The following is a 22,801-nucleotide window of genomic DNA, read 5'->3' as shown; positions in this document are numbered from 1 at the left end:
GTGAAATTTTTTATGCCTCATTACAAAACATCTGCTTTAAACCCAAGAGTCACCTTTGATTAACAAACTTTTATTGTAAAGGGCATATTTCTCAAGAGTCTGTCTCAAAAGACATTTCAATCTCCCTGCATTTAACATGCCTCCCTCAATCAATGATGTTCCCCTCTTTGCTAAGGAGCCTGGCAAAGCCATAATGCCTATCACAATGTCTGTCCGTGTCTGAGCCCACAGTAGTCTCTACTTCTAGGGGGTCTGAGGCAAACAGATGGAAAAAGAGAACACTAAGGCCAGAATATGTTCATTTACACTGCATGTGTACACATTGAGAACAGCAGAGACAAAAAGGAACCCTAGAGAGCCTTGAAAAGAACTACCACACTGACTAGATTCACTAGGAATCAAGAAAAGAGTAAAATAGTATTTGGCTCATAATCTCTATATTTGGTAGTATCACTAAAGAGCACTGTGAGCCTACAAGGATCCATCAGAAGCCCAGCATGCTGTAGGAAGGAGAGAGTTGTTTTGTTACAAGGATTAGAAAAAAAGACCCAGATTTTATTTGGGGAAGTTGGTGTATGGTAGAAGGAGCAAATATATGCAATGCCAGGTATACAGAACAGCACTAAAATCTCCTCACCAGCAGTTACAGAGGGCTGACTTCATGGCACTGCAAATAGAAGTGAAATAGACTAAGTGCTATGAATTTAAAGTGAAAAGACTAAAAAACTAAAAAAGCTATTGGAAGAGGGGAATACTTGAGCCTACAAACCAAGGACAGGGCCCAATTTAGGTGAAGAATAACTGCAATATAAAGAAAAAAGGCCATGGGAAGCCTGGGTGGCTTGTCAGGTAAGCATCTGAATTCAGCTCAGGTCATGATCTCGGAGTCCTGGGATAGAAACCCCTCTGTAAAAAAAAAAAAAAAAGGAAACCCCTCTGTACTTGCTCACTTGGGCTCTGCGCTCAGTGGGGAGTCTGCTTATCCCTCTCCCTCTGCCCCTCTCCCACTTGTGCGCTCCCCCCCCCTCAAAAAAATAAATAAAATCTTAAAAAAGAAAAAAGGCCACCAAATGCTTGTAAGAATGCTTTAGTGCAAAGCTGCTAATGAGAAAGGAGATCTTTATAGCAGCATAGAAACTAGAGACATTTAAAAACATATATCAGGTGCAAATTCAGTAATGCTGAAGGAGAAATTATAAATTCACGTTGAAACTTGCTAAATATTCTAAATGGCGACTAAAAGCTAAGAAAGACCGGTATTTATCACTGTGACAAAGCAGAAACCCAGAACAGAGAACCTGAAATGACAGGTTTACCGAGGAGGGAGATCAAGGCACTGCTCCAGGTTCCATAGTGAGGCACGGTCCTCACGGAAGACCAGGCAAGGGTCCTGTCAGAGCCCATGGGGCAAGGGCTGCCTCGCTCACACCCAGGCCAGTAACAAAAGACACTCCATAAATATTTGTGGAATGACTTTCTGAAGCAGATAAATAACACAGCCACTTGCTTGCAGACTGCCATGAACTTACTAATGTTAATGAATTGGCTCTTTTGGTTTGTCTGCTTTGCTACATGTTTATGTTGGGGATTTATGGAACTATGTCACCGAAGGCTAGGAAGTAATTTTTATCTCATTGGCTGAGATAAATAGGACATGATATAAATGAGAAATCAGAGCGGGTAAGCTAAGGTTAGCAGGAACTCCGCCAGCACTGGCACTGGAACTGTGACAACGGCTCATTATTCGGGAAGAACTGGAGTTTGTGTTTCAGGGAATGAATCTGGACAGTCATTAATGAACTGACAGACTTTATAAACTGTTTCTTAGAGGCCCAATTCTCTCAGCTTATATTGCTTGATTATTTATATGGTAAGGGGGGCAATTTGTTAGGGGATTTGTGGTGAGAATATGGCTGGTTAAACAAGTATTTCTCAACAGTGTAGTAAGTTATTTTAAGAACTATAAAAATATCTTTCTGTTTGCCTACACTGAGAATAACTGTATAACCGAATTATTAGGTCTCCTGTATATTCTTGCCAACATGTCTTTACATAATCTTAAATTTTGAAAATCTGTATTAACGGATATTTTCTAAATTTCCCCACAAAAAAATTACTTTCCAAATAGCAAGTTATATTAAGATATTGTATCGAATGATGTTTTTTAAACTACACTTAGCTCCCTGGGAATTTTGAGATAGTTTCCCACCCCTGGCTCTCTCAGCCATACTTACAAACTACTTCTTCAGAATGGGGCAACTTCCAGAAATCAATTTGCACAATAATCAATTTGCAAAACTGATTCCGGAATTCTGAAGCTTTGCAAACACTGATGATACAAGTAATGAACAAGCTTTTCCATGAGAGCAGCCTTCCTATCTTGAATTCTCCCCTAGCCCTAGCTCCAGCAAGAATAAAACCTTAAACTACATTTATGAGAGCTCTTATCAATGGACTGGCTACCAAAGGTAGAAGCAGGGATCAGAAAGAAACACAAATTTGAGAACATTCTTAAAATTTCAATAAACTGGTTGCTTTGTGATTTGACTCCTGGCCTGAATTAAATAATCCTTGGTGTGGGACGTCTGGGTGGCTCAGTGGTTGAGTGTCTGGCCTTTGGCTCAGAGCTGATCCCCGAGTCCCAGGATCAGGACCCACATCGGGCTGTCAGCATGGAGCCTGCTTCTCCTTCAGACTATGTCTCTGCCTCTCTCTCTGTGTCTCTCATGAATAAATAAAATCTTTTAAATAAATAAATAAATAAATAAATAAAGAATAAATAAATAATCAATCAATCAATCAAACCCTGGTTTAAGCTATAAGCTTAATTTTAGATAAATTTGTATGGAGCAAATGAGACCGTTTCTTCAAAACTGGGAAACTAGAGAAAAATGATGACTGATAAAACTTCAATTAGATATAATAAACTGATGTAGATGAGAGCAAATGAGCATGAGAGGAGAGTGAAATACCTGAAATGTGAGAGCTGCTCATTCTCATTACAGTTCAAGTAAGAGGCAAATAATAACCATGAGGTTACACTGTGTCTCTCAGATGGACACAACTGTAGAGGACATGACATCCAGACTGTATATCCACAGAAACAGAAAAAGGGTACTGCTAAAAATGTTGGTTAGAGCTACATATCATGTCCTTTCTAGAGAACAACGGGCACCAACTTTCCAAATACTGTCTTAACAAATAATTTTACTTCTGGAATTCTACCTTATGGATGATTCATAAGACTACTGTCAAGTATTTATATGTAATGGGGGGAAAATAGAGACCTCAAAAATATTCATCACTAGAGGAATGGTCAAAAAAATTTATGTCCACTCATACTATGGAATGCTATGGAGGTGTGAAAGAATGAGGCAATGTTTTTTATAGAGGACATCTGAAATAGTTGAGTAAAAAAGGCAAATTGTATAATATATTTAGTGTTATCCACTTATAGAAAAAAGTATAATTTTCCCTATATAGATTAAAACAAATACAAACCAAATCATATATAGTACCTACTCATTTTCACACATCTAGAAAGGGGTGTTTACTGTTTTACTTTATACACTTTCATATTGTTTGTGTACACAAACACACAGAGATGAGTCAATAAAGAGTAAAAGTAACACTTTAATTCTATGAAAAACAAATGATTTTTCCAAAAAATGCTGCAGAGTCAACTGGATATCCATAAGTCAATTAGAAGTCTTAAAAAAATAAAAATAAAAATAAGGAATCTTGACTCAGATCTCATACCAACTGAAAAACAAATTTTGAGACAGATTAGAGATCTAAATTTCTAGAAAATATAGGGAGGGTTTTTTGATGACCTCACGGTAAGCAAACATTTCATAAACAAGATAAGCATAAAAGAATATGTAAATTGGACTATATTAAAATTAAGAATTTCTGTCCATCAAAAATCGCCATTAACATGGTGAAGAAGCAATCCACAGAGAAGGTACTGGCAATCTCTACATCTGACAAAAGTCTCATGTACAATATATATTTATATATGAAAATATCTACAAATAAATGAGATAAACACAGGTATCATCCAATAGAAAAATAAGCTAAAGACTCAAATAGCACTTCAGAAGATAATATCCAAATTGTCAATTAATATATGAAATGATGGCTCCATTTCATAAGTCATTAGGGAAGTGAAAATTAAAACAATCATCAAAATGGCTACCTTGAAAATGAAAGAAAAATGTCAAGTGTCAGTGAAAATGTGGACTATCCTGAAGCATCCTATACACTGTTGGTGGGGAGGGAAAATGAAGCAATCATTGTAGAAAACTGTTGGAAACTATCTACAAAGCTTAATGTAAACAAAACTAGAATTTCCACTCTTAGGTAAATATCTGCAATGGGAAAGCATAAATATATGCTCTCCAAAAGGCAGGTATGAGTGTAATGGTGAACATATGTATACTATTTGAAAGAGCCAGAAACTGAATATCCAAATGTCCATTTATCACAGATAGGTTAAATACACCTTAGTCATACCATATAATACTATGTAGTAATGAGAATTAACCAACTACAATTAACTCTAACAGGTGTCTCAAAAACACGTAATACAAAAGAAGACAAAAACAAAGAGGAACACATAATTCTAGTTCTTATAATTAAACAATAGGTAAAATTAACATGGTGTTTTTAAGTCAGAATAGAGGCTACCCTTGAGAAGCTGGGAAGTGCCTGAAAGGGGAGTCCTGAATGCTGGTCATCTTGATCTGGGTGCTGAGTACACAGTCACATTCACTTTGTGAAAATTCAGTCTTAAATTTATGACGTGCACAATTCAGTGCTTACGTCATACTTCAAATGTTTACTTTTAAAAAATAAGAGAGAGTACCAAAGAATGTTTAAAAATAATTTACTCTCATTAGTAAAAAAAAACACATCAATAATTAGCTAAGGCGCTACTGTGCTCAATTAAATGAAGTCAGTAAACAAGTATTTACTGAGTCCCTGCTATGTGCCAAGTAGTATGTTAGCACTGACACAAGACAGACACTGTGTTGAAGCCTCACGGAGTTGAAGGAAGGAAGAAGGAAGAAGTGAAGAAAGGGGGGGGGTCCAAAATATGAAGAAGACTAAGAATGCATTTTTCACGGTAGCATAAATTGATGCTATTCTTTTGATAAGAAATTTGGCACTACCTACCATGTTCCTTGAAAATATTCATCTGCTTAATGAATTAGAAAAAACTAGGATGCAAAATCATATATTAGTATGATGACAATTAGGTAGAAATAGCCTACACACAGAAAAAAAAAGAAAATATATATTAAAATGTTTTTCTTTTTAATTCACCATTTTCTTTATTTATTCAAGAGAGAGAGAACACAAACAGGGGGGAAGGGCAAAGGGAAAGGGAGAAGCAGGCTACCAGCTCAGCAGGGAGCCCCATGTGGGGCTCTCTCTCAGAACTCTGGGATCATGAACTGAGCCAAAGGTAGACGCTTAACAAACTAAGCCACCCAGGTGCCTCGTAATTTACCATTAGTAAAAGATTTTAATGAAGTCATATTGTAAAAAGCAAATCAATCCTAATTTGCCACCCAATACCAAAATACATTTCACACATTAGATATTTTTCTGTATCTTTCAGGGCTTTTTAATATATGTATTTTCAAAGGGAAGTCTAATGAAAAGGTAAATCCTGTTTAAAAATAAATCCAAAAATAAATAAATAAATAAATAGGCCTTTTCTTTATGACAACCTAAATGTTATCCCTACATAGTTATAAGAAACATTTTACAAGAGTTCAAATCTCACAAAGTAAATCTCGACATAAGATTTTTCTTTAAGATGATTTTATAACTGTCTTTCTCTCAGAGATTTGTCTGGTCATAAAATGCCTAGAGGCAGACAGGGGAAGTAAAGGCTTTCAACAAGCTCAGTCTAGCACCATCTTCTAATAAGTTTGCTGCTAAAGCTCCATTATAAAATCAAAGATGCATTCACGTGAAAAGAAAAGATTTCTCAATAAGATAATACCAGCTGTACAAAGGAGAAAAGCTTTTGAATGCATTTTCCAAATGAAATAACCATTAACAATAATACTGAAAATATGAGTAATGCTATTCTAAAATAAAAATAAGAGGTGCCTGGGTAGCTCAATCAAGTGGGCATCTGACTTTGGCTCAGGTCAAGATCCCATAGTCCTGGGTTCAAGCCTTCTGCGGGACTCTGCTCAGCGGGGGCCTGCTTCTCTCTCTCCCTCTGCCTGCCTCTTTGCCTGCCGCTCTGCCTACTTGTGCACTCTCTCTCTGTCAAATAAATAAATCTTTAAAAAATAAAATAAAATAAAAATAAGCCATTGTGACTGTCTGAACTGAGGGAACAGTATCAAGGACAAAATCCTGAAATCTAAACTAGAATGAGCAGACCAGAAACTAAAGATAAATCAGAAAGCCAGGAGGAAAGCAAGGAGAGCTCAGCACACAGAAGACAGGGTTAAGGGCCCAGGTACCACATCAGGGAAGAGACTGGAACTACAGTGTGTCTACTAGATGTGATCTTTGGGAGGCTAGCTTCGGTATCAGCAGCTGTGGCAGGGCAGGGACAGTGTTAGAGGGAGTGGGGCGCCCAAGCAAAGCTGAGCTGTGGGTGGACCACAAGGTGTGACAGGCTCAAACCAGGGTAGTAAGGCATGGGGAAGGCCAGGTCTCCAGCCCCCAGGAGGACAAGGGCTACGGGAAGGAGAGTATGAGCACAGGGCTGATTTCCTGAAACTGCTGACATGCAGATGTGGGCAGAAAGCTTACATTCCAGGCAGCCCAGGGGGCTCAGCAGTTTAGTGCCACCTTCAGCCCAGGGCATGATCCTGAAGACCCGGGATCGAGTCCCACATCGGACTCCCTGCATGGAGCCTGCTTCTCCCTCTGCCTGTGTTTCTGCCTTTCTCTCTCTCTCTGTGTCTGTCATGAATAAATAAATAAAATCTTAAAAAAAAAAAAAAAAAGTTTACATTCCAAAAAGCTCCCCATCTGAAATTGTGGATCACAGATTTAACATAGCAGCTAATTGTTTTTTTTCTCCAGTATCACTGAGTGGCCCAGAAACAGGACAAGAAAAGGCAAATGGCAGAATTGACATTTTAGTGGAAAGTGGTGGCTGGCACAAGGCGCTGAGGTCACTAGAGTTGAGACACAGAACTGAGAGCACAAGACTTAAGTGAGAAAGCAAAGAAAGGTAGCTGTACACAGGAAGAAAAGGGAAGATTCAGGTAGAAGCAAAGGGACTAGGGCATAAGAGGTTGGAGGAATATAAAAATGTCACCAGAAAGTAAGATGCCAGAGTGAGATTCAAGGGATAAATTCATTTAAGTGAAGATTTTGCACACCAAAAGGCATCCAAAGATTTCATAAAACCTAGCCATTTTTAAAAACATGAAATATAACTAATGCCACACTCATAGCTAGACTCTTGAAAAAAAATTTTAAAGCTCATAATACCGCCTTAAAAAAGTAAAATATATTTACTTACCTATTTTAATTAGTGAGAAAATAACTAATTTTTCACCATAACGTGAATGTGTCAAAAAAATAGGAAAAAAAATCACCAATAATATCACTACATTAATAGACTTATTGCAGTAATTTTTAACATAATCATAGTACATACAAAATTTTATACTAATTGTTTTCCAATTAACCATAAGCATTTCTAGAGCAACATTTATCCATGTTACTTTTAATAGTTGCACAATATTAAAAAAAATAGGTGCACGATATTTTATCAGGTAGATTTTCAAAGTTTTTTTTTTATCACTTGTCCCACTGCTCATCTAATTTGGGGCTACCATAAATTACACAGGGATACAAATCAGGGTGTATAATTTTACATTTCATCCCTGACCTGAGAAGTAGATAATTAACAGTGTCTGAGGTGGGAAGTTGTCCCTAAAGATTAAAAAGAGAATGGCAGGCTTATTTTCAGATGCACTATCTCACCAGGTCACTGACAAGCCAAAAGATTTACCTGGAAGAAATCTCACAAAACGTGGCATGAAATGAAATCTTGGGCAGCAGGGAGGATTGTCTTCAAACAAAGGGCCTAAAGCAAACAAGTGAAAAGGAGAAAAAATAAATAAAACAGCCTTAGAAAACAAACACTGTGCCTTAATTCCTAAGATTTATGATAACCACAAAGAAACACCACCAGAGAAGTCGGGACATAAAAAAACACCACCCCTTCTTCTCCTCAGTAGCTCAATCAATCATGAGATAACTGCCACAAACATCCAATGAAGACTGCAGTGAGAGGACTACTCAAAGTCAGAGGGGAATAAAAGCTCCAAGGATATACCCCATATAGGACATATGCAGTAAAACTATTTTTAGAAATCCAAAAATATAAAGATTTTTGTTATAGTTGAACTACTACATGATATAATATGCTTGTGTTTTCATTCTTTTCTATTTTAATCAATACCACTGGGGGGGAAAAGTAACAAATACTATTAAAAACTTGGTTTCAAAAGCCATTCATCAATACACTGTTTTAAAAATAAATAAGTCAATGTCTGCTGGAATATAAACACTCCAAAGAAATGAACAATTATCTAAGAACCAAGTTTTGAACTTATGTAACTCAAAGTGTATATGTGTGCTCTGAAGGCTGACTGAAGCTCTGTTTTAACAAACTGTCATCTTGTAAGAAGTTTATTATAGTAAGGTTCAATAGATTTAAAATATTAACTAATGAGGTTTCCCTGGTGTACATAAATCAAGATAGTAGTTACTCATAGTAACTGGTATCATCTTCTTAGGTATCAGATAACAGATAATGGTAATCTTAGGTAATAAACACTGTCAAATTGTATTAAAACTTAAAATAAGACCCATAAGGACTTATTCATGTCAAAGTATAGCAAGTGTTCCTATGAATAACATACTTTTTCCTGCGTACTTAAAATAAGGAGAATTTCAATTGTCTTCTCGCTGCTTCAAGTTTTTATATATACCACAATTATCTCCTACAAGCATTATACTTTTCTTTAAATCTTGTTATTTACCTTTAAGATTCCAGTCATACAATTCCAAAATATCTCTGAACAGGAATAACGAAAAGAGTTCAAGTCCTTTCACACAAAAATTCTGAAAAATAAACCCAAATCAAATTACTATAGTATCGTCAATGTATATAGACTGAACGTTCAACTTGTTCTAGTCAAGTGTCTTAAAAAAGTATGTATTAAAACTATACTTAAAAAAACACATAATTTCCTAAAAAGTTTAGCCACTGTCCTACAATAGCTCATTGGCTTGAGACATAAGTGAAATAGGCAATAATACCATTAGGATTCCTACAAGAATGTAAACTCAGCCCTTACAAACATACAAGTAAAATGATGTGAAATTAAAAAATTAAAATCTCAGGGTGCTTGAGTGGCTCAACCAGTTAAATATCTGCCGTCAGCTAGGTCACGATCTCAGGGTCCTGGGATCAAGCCTTATGTTGGGCTCCCTGCTCAGCAGAGTCTGTTTCTCCCTCACTCTGGCCCTCCCCCCTACTCTGTTCCGCTCTGTCTCTCCCCGCTCTCAAATGAATAAATTAAAAAAACCTTTAAAAAATAATAAAAAATTAAAATCTCATTATATTTTTCTAGGCAATTAAATCTCAGAATCTCCTGGGGATTTTTTTATTAATTCAAAGCACACATGCACGTACACACGTGTACACACACTGGCAGGTTTATCTCCCCCTCCCCACCCCTGCTCACCCCCATCCTTCAAACATACCCAGAATCACTAATAAAAAGAGGTCTTTTGCCAAAAAAGTTCAAATTCTTAATGAAGGTGAATATAGGGCTAAGAAAAACCACAAAACTTTGTACCAAAATTCCTCCTGTAAACAAGCTTAACAGATGATATGTTTACAAGTGAGACCTGTCTCATAATTCTTCCTCCTACTTGTCTTGCCTAGGATCCATAAATCACCCTGTGTGAGATCACGCCAAAAGTCATCAACTTCTACAATAGCAAATGAAGGCTTATGACCTTAAAAATCAAAAGGAAGCCCTTCTAAGTTGGAGAATGAAGGGGTGGCCCTTTCTCTTTAATTCTTTTTGAAGGACAGCTAGAATTACCAGGACTAGCTCAGAGTGAAACAGGTGCACACTAAGCACGTGTGTCATGCTCATCAATCCCCCTCAGTGCTCCACTGCCCATGACAGAGCTTCACTGTTAAACAAGGTTTGCAAGAAGAGCCAGGGGCTCAGGAAATCGACCCCGATTCCACAAATGTTAAGTGCACAAGCTTCTTTGCTGTCTAGTTGTTATTTCTTCATGTGATTTGTTGACACCACTAAATTCAAGATCGGGCAATGAATCATTCTGAGATTCACATTAATCTTGCTTTGGAATTTTAAACTTCTTGCATATATTTAGATAAATCTGCTGCTGAGCATCCGCAATGAAAAACAATTAGGAAAAATATGTAAATATATGGGGAAGAAAAATGAACCAAGCATTGATCTTGTCACTGGAGATAATGAATAAGATTATTCCAACAGCTATCAGATTTGGTTTCACTGTTCTAATTTCCCCTCGGATAACGACCAGTAACCAAAATCTGTCCCCCCATCCAAAACAAAATGGAAACAGATGTAAAAGTTACTATCAGCAGATGCAACGTGAGGAGAAATAAGGTCAAAAATAGGTCAACAGAAGTTGAAAAATGACCCAAATTTTAATCTTGCTCCTAGAGCTATATCTCACTGACCCGTTCAACAGCGAACACCATTCTTTAGGGGCATTCCTATGGCAAATAGCCAAAGCTGGCCAGGTTCAATGCTTTAAAGATATAAGTGAGGAATAAACAAAAAGAACAAACCACATCAGGCCACTGAATAATCTTTTCTCTTACCTCAGGCATCATCTCCTCGATGAAATGGATTGTGTAGTCTATGTTGAACCTAATTACTTTACACAGTGGAATCTGCAACAATAAAAATGAGAAGTTCAGTTCTGCACTACCTTCCTGCAGGCTCACAGTGCATAGGTATTTGCTATCTGACCCACAAGGTCATGAACCCAGTGAGATAGTTTCACCTGAATCCAAGCTGCCAGCAGTACTGTACATGAAGCTTTGACCACAACTGCTGGATTTTAGTGGCATGAACCCAGCTAGCCCAGCTTCTATAGGAAACTTGCATAACGTTGGTGCTTAATTAACTGTATCAGCAGTAGCAACACAAACATAAGAATTCACTAAAACCAAATATAGCACCTCTAAAATACTGATAAAATCACAATTAACGATTTCTTTTTCTCAGGTTTTTTAAATCTTTCAAAATCTTTAGCTCTTCAAGTAGATCAGGGATAACAAGATGACAACCCATCACTTATAGACTCATACGTCACTGAAATGCACGCAACTCGGGCTGCCTTTCGGCTCTGGAGCAAAAGAGACCATGGTAGTAACAATCGTAACAGTTAACACTTATCAAGCCAGGCACTGTTGTGCTGCTTCACATACTGTTGCTCATGAAACCACACCCATGAGATAGGCACAATTATTATACAGAGGAGTAAACTAAGGCAGTGTCATCAGGTATCTTGTCTAAGGTAGCCGATCTAAGAAACTCTTGGTACGGCTCTGGGCCACTAGAATATACACCTCTCATTACATATGGATACTCAAGGTTTATTTGAAAATGAAGGCAGGCACAGATGAAATAAATCTACATCTATCTTGTTTGGTCATCAGACACTAGCCTAGTGCCTACACACAGTAAGTTTTCTATAAGTGTATTTTTCAATGAAGGAAGGAATGAGAGGGAAAGTGTGAGGTTACTCAAGTGGTTTAGCTGACGAGCTGGAGAAAAAAAATAAACTTGGAAGCCTAGAGATGTATTAAGCAGGCTTTTCTGGCCAATCTGTCCATAAGATGATTTTATATAGATGTAATTGGTTTTACAAACCACAATAATCAGAAAGAAAGAAACTTTAATTCTACCAGTAAAAGAAATGGTAAAAGAAAAACAAAAATAGTCTTATAATGCCATCTACTGGAAATCCTTTTCTCAGAAATGAAGGTTAGTTCTTTGGTGATTTTTCTTTTTTTTCTTTGTCTTTTTTTTTTTTTTTTTTTAAGGATAATGGCTAATTTGAGTGAAATTTATAATTCACTTTACTAAAAAAATCCATTTTCAACCTTGTAATGGTTTCTTTTTTTAAGATTTTATTTATTTATTCATGATAGACAGAGAGAGAGAGAGAGAGAGAGAGAGAGGCAGACACACAGGCAGAGGGAGAAGCAGGCTCCATGCTGGGAGCCCAATGCAGGACTCAATCCCGGGACTCCAGGATCATGCCCTGGGCCAAAGGCAGGTGCTGAATTGCTGAGCCACCCAGGGATCCCCGTGGTAATGGGTTTTAAACGAACTAAAGTGATACACAAAGGCCACTATTATTTTTAAGTTCTTTATTCCTATAATCATTTAAACATATTTGAGAGTCACCAATTTGTGTATTATTCATATTTTTAATACCTATCTTTTGCTAACAACCTGCATTAGGTGTGTAGTTACTCTAAAACAAGCCACAGCCCCTACCTTTTTTAAAAGGTAAGGATCTAAAGATGAAAACAGGCATGTAGATAAGTATAAATAAAATATAATGTATATAATGTATTAAGTGCAATTAAAAACAAATACGCAAACAAAAAAGTAAAAAGTACAAAAGAACCAAGTAGGAGTTAACATTTGTGTCTTTAAAGATAAGTTTCCAGGTCATCCAGAAGAATAAAGTTGGGAAAGAACGATGTTTAGGCGCTGTGGGGAGTCCAAGTCTTTTAGCTGTTCAGGAGTGAAATACATAGAAGCAAGGAGACTCTAGACAAAAAAACATATTAACCACCTTAAGGATTATGGGCTTGTCCTTAGGGTAATGAGAAGTCACCCAAATACTTTAAGTGAGAGACTATCATAGTTTACATTTTGGATGGGCTGGTATGTAAACACTATGGAAATGGATTATAGTAGAGCAAGGCAAAAGACCAGAAGACCAGAATGGAGTCTGATGAAACAGTCCAGAAGCCGAAAGACAAAGACTGGAAGCAAGAGGGCAAATTTTAAACATAGAAGATGTTACTGAAATATACAATGACCATTCTGATGTGGAAGTTGATAGAGAAGAAGAGAGAAAAGTTTCTAGCCTAATGACATTAATACAAATCACAATGTCATTAATACAAAGAAATTCATAGGATGTCCCTCAAGTACCTCAAATTCAATATACGAGGAAGAGGACAAGTTCAGTTTTGCATAGGCTGACAGTAAGGAACTTGAGGGGATATCAAGGTGGGTATGTCCAAAAGGCAATATGAAATGTGAGTGGAGCACAGAGCCATGTCATAGCTACAAACATCAACTTGGGGGGGGGGGGGGGGATCCAAAGATGCACAGAAGGAAAAACTGTAGTTGAGACTGTAATACTCAGAGCATCCAAAAGAGAAAAGGACCAGAGCCCTTGGGAAGTCAAGAGGCAGGCATGCACAAAAGCAACTCTGCTGGATGATTTAAGCAAGGACAGTCCTACCCCTGCATCATTTCAACTAAAATCCCTTCTTGGGATTCCTTCTTTGAGCTCTTCTTTTGTATATATTTTATTTTCTTTGGGGCTCTTATCCATACCACCAGAGCCCTTCTGAGATACACAAATCTGGAAAAGCAAGATCTCCATTTCTATTCAAACTTCCATCTCTAAGTGTCAAAGAGAATTTGTCATTTTTTCTACATATGGTGAGCTCAATTTATTGCAAGATCAATGGTCAATCAAATAATATAAATGCCTACCATTTCTTAAAACATGTTTGAATACCGACTGACATTAACTCTTAATTCATCCTATCATAAAGAAACAAAAAAACCCTCCCTAAACTTCTACGTTCTACCTCTACTACTTCCAGGTGTTGAATGGCTAAATCCAGGGCAGTGAGGCCACTAGAAATGGAAAGCCAACTAAGAGCAGGGGTTTTCTTGTGCTTTTGAGGAGGATAAGATATTATACAGTTATAATACATGTATCTTTATAACTTTAGTTATGTTGTCAAAGTCCTTAATAACATCAGGTATTCTAAGTCATAGTAAATGCGCTACATAAAAGGATAAAACGTTCCCAAATGCTCTATACTTAGCCAACAAAGCTTTCAATCCACTCCGATTCAAGAAGATCTTAAGAAAACTTGTTAGAACTAGATTGGCTGAGATTCTAACATTACCATCATTTGCATGCCCTTCTTGCTGCTATGCTCTCTCTAGCAAGAAAATGAATCAGATCAGTAAAGCGATTTAATAATTCTTTTTCTGGGAGGCTATTTCAAATTCAAGAGGCCTTTGATGGATCTAATCCCTATGAACTGTACAACATTCAGCTTAAAACTCGATTTATTTTATCAACATCTCTAACATAAATGATGAGGCTTATCTTCTCATTACAGAGTGAAGTTCTCAAATTTGAAGAACTTGAGTATTTATATAAAATATATGTGGAGTCAGGAATTTTCAGTCCTATCTTTCATTTTATAACAGTAACAACTGCAATTAATTGAGCATTAGCAGCCTCTCAGTGCCAAACCTTGTGCTGACAGGCTTTAATAAAGCTCAAAGCATCACTCCTCCAAAATCACATAAATATTAAGAATTGGTTAAAAAAAAAAAAAAGAATTAGAAGACACAAACCCAGGTCTGACATCTTATCCAAAAGAAGAAATGACAACATGTACGCCAAAAACCATGACACTTTTCATGTGTCTACTCATTTATTTTTTACAAAAACCAGTAAGATTGCTACAACTAATACCTCTATCTTACAGATAAGAAAATCAAGAATTATAAAGATTGAAATGTCAAATCATACAGCATGTAAGTGGAATTCACTATTGTTTATTTTTTGTTTTGTTTTAAAGATTTTATTTATTTATTCATGAGAGACACAGAGAGAGAGGCAGAGACACAGGCAGAGGAGAAGCAGGCTCCATGCAGGGAGCCCGATGCGGGACTCGATCCTGGGTCTCCAGGATCACGCCCTGGGCTGAAGGCAGGCACTCAACCGCTGAACCACTCAAGGATCCCCTCACTATTGTTTAAACCCTGGTCTCTCTAAAGCCACACTGCTTTCCTCCTTTGAGTAAGGTGATCCTAAAAGTTAAAATGAGATCTATATCACTACTAAGGAAATAAGAAGTAAGATAATTATAAAGATTTTCATGGTAACCAAATTATTTACATTTGCAAGCCCACTGGGGAAGAAAAAAATAGAGAGAGAGAAATGCATTATGTGGGAAGAGCTGGACCAGAGGACCTCCAATGGCCTTTCCCAGTCCAAGACTACAAGGTTTGGTATAACAAAGGGTTTGAATGGCTGAGACATTTAAAAAAAAAAAAAAAAGCAAAGAACCATCAAAACTCAAACCTCTTAGTAGTGCCTTTTCATAAAGACTGGTAGCTACGTGTGGTGATGGATGTTACTAGACATGGTGATCATTTCATCATTTCATACTACGTACAAATGTTGAAAGATTATTACATTGTATGTACACCTGGAATTAATATGATAGTATGTGTCAATTATATCTTAAAAAAAGAATGGCCCAATATTATGCCCCTATCTACATTATGGTCCACATTGGAGGTAAATGTAATATGTATTATCAAACAATTTTATTTTTATATTTAGAATGTCATCACCTTCTAAATAAAATTCTCCAGGATAAAACATACTGTGGAATAAGGAAAATCACACTAAGCCAACAATTTGTTTTAAATTAGTATCACTAATATAGTATCACTACTATAGAATCATGTCTACTTATAAAGAAAAAAAGAATGATAGAAAGGAACAAGGTCAGGCAATAATTTTATTCCTTACTCTCCAATGACACAGAATTTCACATTTTGAGCAAACAGCACTTAAATAACTTTTTAAACTGTGGATGTAATTTCTTATAACCAATTCAGAAAGGATTAAAGAACACTGTATTTTGATGTAGATACATCACAGCTATAATTTCACAAGTTCTCAAACAGACTGAATATACTGCTTTGCTCCCTTCCTGAGCTGCCAGCAAATTCTACTCTATGTCCAACTAGAATACAGAAGTAAGACAATTCCCAAGACTGTTAGCTTTGAGACAGCACATTTTGACTCACAGATACAGAACTTCCATTGAACCAATTACCAACAAAGCAAGCTTAATATAAAATATTATATAAAAATATCACAGATCTGTATGTCAGACAAAATCTCTTAAAGAAAACATAGTCCTGGGATTCGAAAGCAGAGAAATGTAGGAAATTGATGCAGACTCCAAATGTCTTGAACACAGCTCTCTCTTTTCCTACTGCTCAGACACTAGATAATAGCTGCTCCTTAAAACTTTCCAACTTTCTTTTGAAGGACACCCAACCCAAAATAGCTTTGACACATTATTCCACAGTTTATCTTTCTTTTTCAATCTTTCACACTCTCAAAATGCTATTCTGACACATGTTTACTTACACCATTTAATGTGGACCAAACCTGTGACTCATTAGCACAGATGTCACACCCCCACCTGACACACGCTGCCTCAGACTTCCTGCAGCTCATGCAGAGGGACACAAAGTAAATGTTACTTAGAAGTCAGAAGAAAAGAAATTTATTTTGACTTCAGAAACAAAGAATGAAGGGAAAGAAGAGGGTACAGGAAAGGAGAAAGCCAGCCAATTAGCACATACTTACATTGGTCAGGGGGGCATGTGCAAACATAGAAAATCCTTCAAAGATATACTCATGATCATCATATTCTATAACAGTTGGCCTGTCAGTCTAAAAGCAAGAGAAACACAAAGAATGAATTTAATAACATGATTTGCATGTGCCAAAATCCATGAGAACACAAAGTTGCCAACGGGAGAAGTGCATGGACTCCATAGGCTCCGTGAACGTTTTTCTAAACCACCAGGGAGAATTTTATATAAAAGTTTAATTTTAGGTGGAATTCTCTGGCTTCAGTAATATTTACATATTGATACCTTCAAGAATGTTTATTATGGGTATGATAAAGGGGAAAAAGGCTATATGGCTTCATTTTCTAGGAACTTGTTTTATTTAATCCCACAACACTACCAGATCTATTCTTACTGAACTGTATTCTGAACTAATGAAAGTCCTAACAAGAACAAGATAATAGCACAGTCAACTAATAGCTTAAAGTGGAAAAAGACTCAGCATAATGACAGTCAAGACTAACAACAGCCTGAAAGGCCCTGAAAGGACTCAGGGTGCCAGAGGCTCAACCCCTCACAGCTCTTTTCCCAGGACCTCCAAGGGGAAGCCACCCACCACATATGGTAAATCAATTCCCACATAATGTCAAAAATCTTAATTATTTGAAAATTGAATTTATAATTAAAACATACAAATGTTAATCTAAGCATCCAAGATTCTCTTCCTTATGCTATTCTTATATACCATCATTTTTAATCCTAGATGCTAAATATGGAACTAATTATCAAGATAGGCAACCTAAAAAAGAGGTTTTTTTAAGATTTCATTTATTTATTTGTGAAAGAGAGTGAGCAAGAGAGAGAGTGTGTGCATGAGTGGGAGAAGGGGCAGAGGTAGAGAGAGAGAGAGAAGCTGACTCTCTGCTGAGCAGGGAGGCTGACTTGGGGCTCCATCCTGGGACTCCAGGATCATGACCTGAGCTGAAAGCAGATGCTTAAATCAACTGAGCCACCCAGGCACCCTGAAAAACAGTTTTGTTTGTTTGCTTTAAAGATTTTATTTATTTATTCATAAGAGACACAAAGAGAAGAGAGAGAGAGAGAAAGAGAGAGAAAGGCAGGGACACAGGCAGAAGGAGAAGCAGGCTCCATGCAGGGAGCCTGACATGGGACTTTATCCTGGGTCTCCAGGATCACGCCCTGGGATGAAGGTGGCGCTAAACTACTGAGCCACCCGGCTGCCCTGAAAAACACAGTTTTAAGCACAGGTGTTGAACATTATTCTTTTAAACATTATATATTTATGAGAACTGGAGGAGGATGCTAAAGAACACCCACATGTACATTAGTTGTTTTGCCAGTATTACTGTTACTTTGTATTTAAATAATTCTAAATAAAGCTAGTGTAAATTAAATATAATGAAAAGAACTTCTGACAAAAGGTATACCCACTTTGGAAAACATTTGGTAGTTCCTCAAAATATTAAATACAGAGTTACCATATGATCCAGCAACTCCAGGCCTAGGTTTATACCCAAGAGAAATGATAACATACATTCATATGGAAACTTCTACACAAACATTCACAGCAGCATTATTCATTATTCATAAAAGCCCCAAAGTGGAGACCACCCAAATGTTTATCAACTTAATAGATGGATAAATACAGTATTTTTATGCAAGGGAATATTAATTGGCCATGAAAAGGAATAAAGTTATATGTTCTAAGATGGATGAATCTTAAAAAACATTATGCTGAGTGAAAGAAGCTAAAAAGATCACATTTTCTATGATCCCATTCATATGAAATATCTAGAACAGGCTAATGATAGAGAAAGAAAGTATCTCAGTTGTTGAAGGCTGAGGGATACAAAAGAACTGACTGCTACTAATGAGTACAGGGTTTCTTTTGAGAATGGAAGATGACAATGTTCGAAAATTAGATTGCAGTGATGATTTCACAATTCTGTGAAAAGAATTAAATCATGAAATATATACTTTAAATGGGTGATTTTTATGGTATATGAATGCTATCTTGATAAAGTTGTTAAAATATTTAATTACTAATCATCTAAATTTGAAACAGAAATTTCTTGAGGATAGAAATAACTAGAACAATTTTGCGCTGTGAAAGATTAACAGCATGGTAGACTAGCAGACAGTTGTGCGGACTACAGTCAAACTGCCGAGGTTTAAATCCCCACTCTGCCACTTACTAGCTGAATAATCTTAAGCAAGTTACTTAACCTCATCCGTAAAACATAGATTGCTGCCTCATCTGCGTAGTGAGAAATACAGTTTGTTGTGAGAAATAAGTGAATACGTGTTCAACATTCAGAGCAGTGCCTGGTACCATAGTCAACAAATATTAGGTATTATTATTACTATCATAAATATAATAGACCTTCTTGATTGGTTGACTAGGTAATATATTAGCTAGTCAAGGATTTTTAAGAGATGTGAATGTAACTCTTCCAACTCCATAGTTCCAATGAATAGCTCTAGAAGTCATGGATGTGGCTACTATGTGATACTGAAAACAGACCTGCAAAAAGGTACAGAAAGCAGTATAGTGAGAGAAGGCAAAATAAAAGTCATTAAGATAAAAGCCAGTTTTATCAACATAAAAATAAAAATATTTTTAAAGAAAATTTAAAAACTGAATTAGTATTGAACCTATTCACATTTTTAACCTGTTTGTATATATCCAACCTATTTATATTTTAAAATAAATGAAATCTGATTTGTTAGGAACTTACCAAAAAGTTGGTAGGAGGGGAGACTGTAATTCGATAGTGGAAAAGTCTGCCAGCATTGTTGGTCATAGGACGACAGGGCTTGATGGCCTGAGGGAGAAAAATAAAAGTGAGTTTAAGAGTCAAGTAGCAAAATATTTTTATTTAAAAACAAACTGCATTTCTAAATTCGCATCTGACAAGAGAGGTTTTATGTGTGTTCCTTCACGGGTCAGTAAGAAAAGCAGTACCAGGAACTAGATGAATAAAAAAAGAACCAGCTGGTCACCAGGACTCTACCATTTCTCTCATGTGCATGTGATACAAGGGGGTCAGACAACATAAAGATCTTTCTGGATCTTAATTTCCATGACTATCTTCCTTTTATTCGTAACAAAACACAATACTTGACCTGTGGCTAAACTCCCAAATGCTTAAAAAAAAGGGGGGGGGGGGGCAGCCCCGATGGCTTAGCAGTTTAGCATCGCCTTCAGCCCAGGGCATGATCCTGGAGACCTGGGATTGAGTCCCACATCGGGCTCCCTGCATGGAACCTGCTTCTCTCTCTGCCTCTCTCTCTCTCTGTCTCAAATAAATAAAATCTTTAAAAAGAGAAAGAGAGAGAAAAAAAAAAATAACCTCACAAGTGGGGCGCCTGGGTGGCTTGGTTGGTTAATAGTCTGCCTTTGGCTCAGGTCATGATCCTGGGGTCCTGAGATTGAGTCCCGCGTCGGGCTCCCTGCTCAGCGGGGAGTCTGCTTCTCCGCTCACTCTGCCCCTTCCCTCCACTTGTGCTCTCTCTCTAACTTGTTCTCTCAAGTAAATAAATAATAAAACTCTTTAAAAAAATCTGAAAAGTAAAAGCAGGTTTTGATAGGGGGAACAAAAACAGTGGAAGGATCAAATAAACTGAGTAAAAATAGAAGGGACCAGAAATGAAGGACACATAAGAGGGCGCAGAATAAAATATGCGTGAAGTTTCATGATGGGAAAAAGAGGACAGAAACTGATGCTTTTTTTGCTCTTCTTCCTTGGATCACCACCAGGTTGACCGGGGCTCTGCTGGGGCTGACTCACAGCTCAACTACCTAATCCCTATGTCCAGTCTTGCTTACACACTCCTCTTCTCACAGGTGAAGATCCCTAAGAAACATCAGGCACCCAAACTTCATCTTAGCATCTGCTTCTGGAGAATCCAGTGTGTAGCTCCAGGAATGATTCAAGAAAGCAGAATGACACAGGATGTTGGAGCCAAATCACTTACCACCTGCTGGCAATGAGGACCCCCTCATGGTGGTAGGTGGAGTCCCTGGCACCAGATGGCAGACCAAGTGAAAACTTTCAAAGATGGTGAATTGGGAGGGTGTACCAGTGGAAGCAAGTGCAGTGTACCAGGTATTTAAGACTACGAGAAAATGGGCCCTATGAGGGTAACAGGATAGATGGCGACTGCTAAGCACCACTGATGATCTAGCATGCCCCTCAAACTTTAGTGTGCCTTGAAACCACTGGAGGGCTTGCTAAATCTCAGATGTTTTGCTCACCACCCCCAGGGTTTCTCATTCAGCAGATGAGGCAGGCTGAGAACCTATTCTAATGAGTTCCCAGGTGAAGCAGACACTTGGAAGAACCACTGCTCCACAGAACTGTAACAGAAGGAGAAGAAAGGCAACTGGAAGCCAGACAGACCACTGGAGGCACACAAAGAAGCTGTCCCCTGCAGCATCAATCCGAGAGTGCCAAGACCAAGCCCAGGGTCAGAGATGGGTAGATCTTAGAGACAATTAATGGCCAACCAGGGTAGATCTGTATGCCAAGGGATGGGACCTAGAAACCTGAGAGGACATACAGGTTTTTAAGCCCCTAGACTCCTTAAAACCCTCCACTTCCTCAGAGGAGGCCCAATCCTATCTATCAGGGGTGATCACTTACCTGTGTCTCAAGGCCACAGAACACTGGCAAGGCAACACTGCCTCCCCACAACCAGACTCCCCTCCTGGCCAACAGATTTATAATTAGGGTCACTTCACAGCATAACCCAGCAGGGGAGGTGCTGCCAAGAGAGATTATATCCCAAAGGAGCTGCAAGAACTGGCCAGCATGTGCCAGCAGCAGGAGTCTGCACAAGACTGGATGCTGAGAGTGCTTGACCAAAAAGGGCCAGAACATAAAAGTGGTTAGGGAAGAGTTTATTGACTAGCGAGCATTCAGGATTCAAGAACACCAGATACCACGAACTCCCTATTAAGATGTCTCCTGAAAGCATGAAAAAGCAATGGCCCACATGAGTGTAGTTAAAATACCCAAACTGCCATGACAGAGGAGGAAATAATTCAAAGAGTCAGGAAGTGAGCACATTAGAATGGATACAATATCTATGACTGAAAAATATACCAGATTATCATATCATATTCAACTGAAGGCCCAGAGGAGATGCCAAAGGCCATTTCCTAGGGGCCAAAAGAAATGTGCTGGTGAAGGGACACCAGCCTCACTAGGAAGGTCAGTGGTGGTCTCCTCTGCAGGCCAGGGCCAACCGTAAAAAAGGGGGTCAGAGAGCAGAGCTTGCTGATAGCAATGAGGATGACAGGACTCTGAAAATAAGGGAGGTAAGATGATGGGACTAACTGCTAGAAGCCAGATCTCACACTATCATTATAACCAGCAAGATCAAAGAGGCAACTATAGAGGTCTGGCCCACAAAAGTCATGGAAGTAGTTAATAGAACACAGTATCCTTAGGTAAGATAACCGAAAAGCTGACGAGTAATACTTAGTTTGTACCAACAGAAGACATTAAGAATGGTTAACCAAGGGGCTGAAGGCAGGTTAAAGTCATGATCCCTTTCCCAGTTCCAGCCCTATAGTAAAAAAGGCCCTGCAATACCATTACAAGCAAAAATAGTCTCGACAACCCTGTCCTTCCCCAAAGGGCCCTATGGCCATTTACCAAAAAAACTGTACACCGGGGAAAGGGGAACCAAAGAGTGTTTAAGGAGAATCAGATACAGGGGATCCCTGGGTGGCTCAGCAGTTTGGCGTCTGCCTTTGGCCCAAGGCGCGATCCTGGAGTCCCGGGATCGAGTCCCGCATCGGGCTCCCGGCATGGAGCCTGCTTCTCCCTCTGCCTGTGTCTCTGCCTCTCTCTGTCTCTCTATCATGAATAAATAGATAAAATCTTTTAAAAAAAAAAAAAGGAGTATCAGATACAGCATCTGAATCAACACTAATACTCGGAAGAGACTGATACATCACCTCGGTACACATTAGAGTGATACAAAGCCAAGGTTTAAAAAAAAAAGGAATCTCAGTCAAGGTCTGGTTTACAGTA

The 22,801-nt window shown here is 38.0% G+C and overlaps 1 protein-coding gene and 1 long non-coding RNA gene across 2 annotated transcripts in view; one reads left to right on the top strand and one right to left on the bottom strand.

Annotated features, from left to right (window-relative positions):
• LOC111095656 overlaps positions 1 to 22,505 on the top strand; it is an 81,364-nt gene extending 58,859 nt beyond the window's left edge. Inside the window, exons 3-4 of the long non-coding RNA XR_005358628.1 lie at positions 20,605 to 20,767; positions 21,025 to 22,505. This is a non-coding gene — a long non-coding RNA (uncharacterized LOC111095656). The remainder of the gene's footprint in view (positions 1 to 20,604; positions 20,768 to 21,024) is intronic.
• Positions 1 to 22,801, bottom strand: part of DROSHA (drosha ribonuclease III) — a 121,569-nt gene that overhangs the window by 70,552 nt on the left and 28,216 nt on the right. Inside the window, exons 10-14 of the mRNA XM_038535408.1 lie at positions 19,496 to 19,582; positions 16,750 to 16,836; positions 10,892 to 10,963; positions 9,039 to 9,120; positions 8,003 to 8,077 (exon numbers count right to left, since the gene is read on the bottom strand). Coding sequence (XP_038391336.1) covers positions 8,003 to 8,077; positions 9,039 to 9,120; positions 10,892 to 10,963; positions 16,750 to 16,836; positions 19,496 to 19,582 — 403 coding nt within the window. The remainder of the gene's footprint in view (positions 1 to 8,002; positions 8,078 to 9,038; positions 9,121 to 10,891; positions 10,964 to 16,749; positions 16,837 to 19,495; positions 19,583 to 22,801) is intronic.

This window comes from Canis lupus, chromosome 4 (genome assembly GCF_011100685.1).
Source record: "Canis lupus familiaris isolate Mischka breed German Shepherd chromosome 4, alternate assembly UU_Cfam_GSD_1.0, whole genome shotgun sequence".
Taxonomy (NCBI): Eukaryota; Metazoa; Chordata; class Mammalia; order Carnivora; family Canidae; genus Canis; species Canis lupus.
The sequence above is the reverse complement of the archived record's forward strand: the minus strand, read 5'-3'. Positions and strand labels throughout refer to the sequence as shown.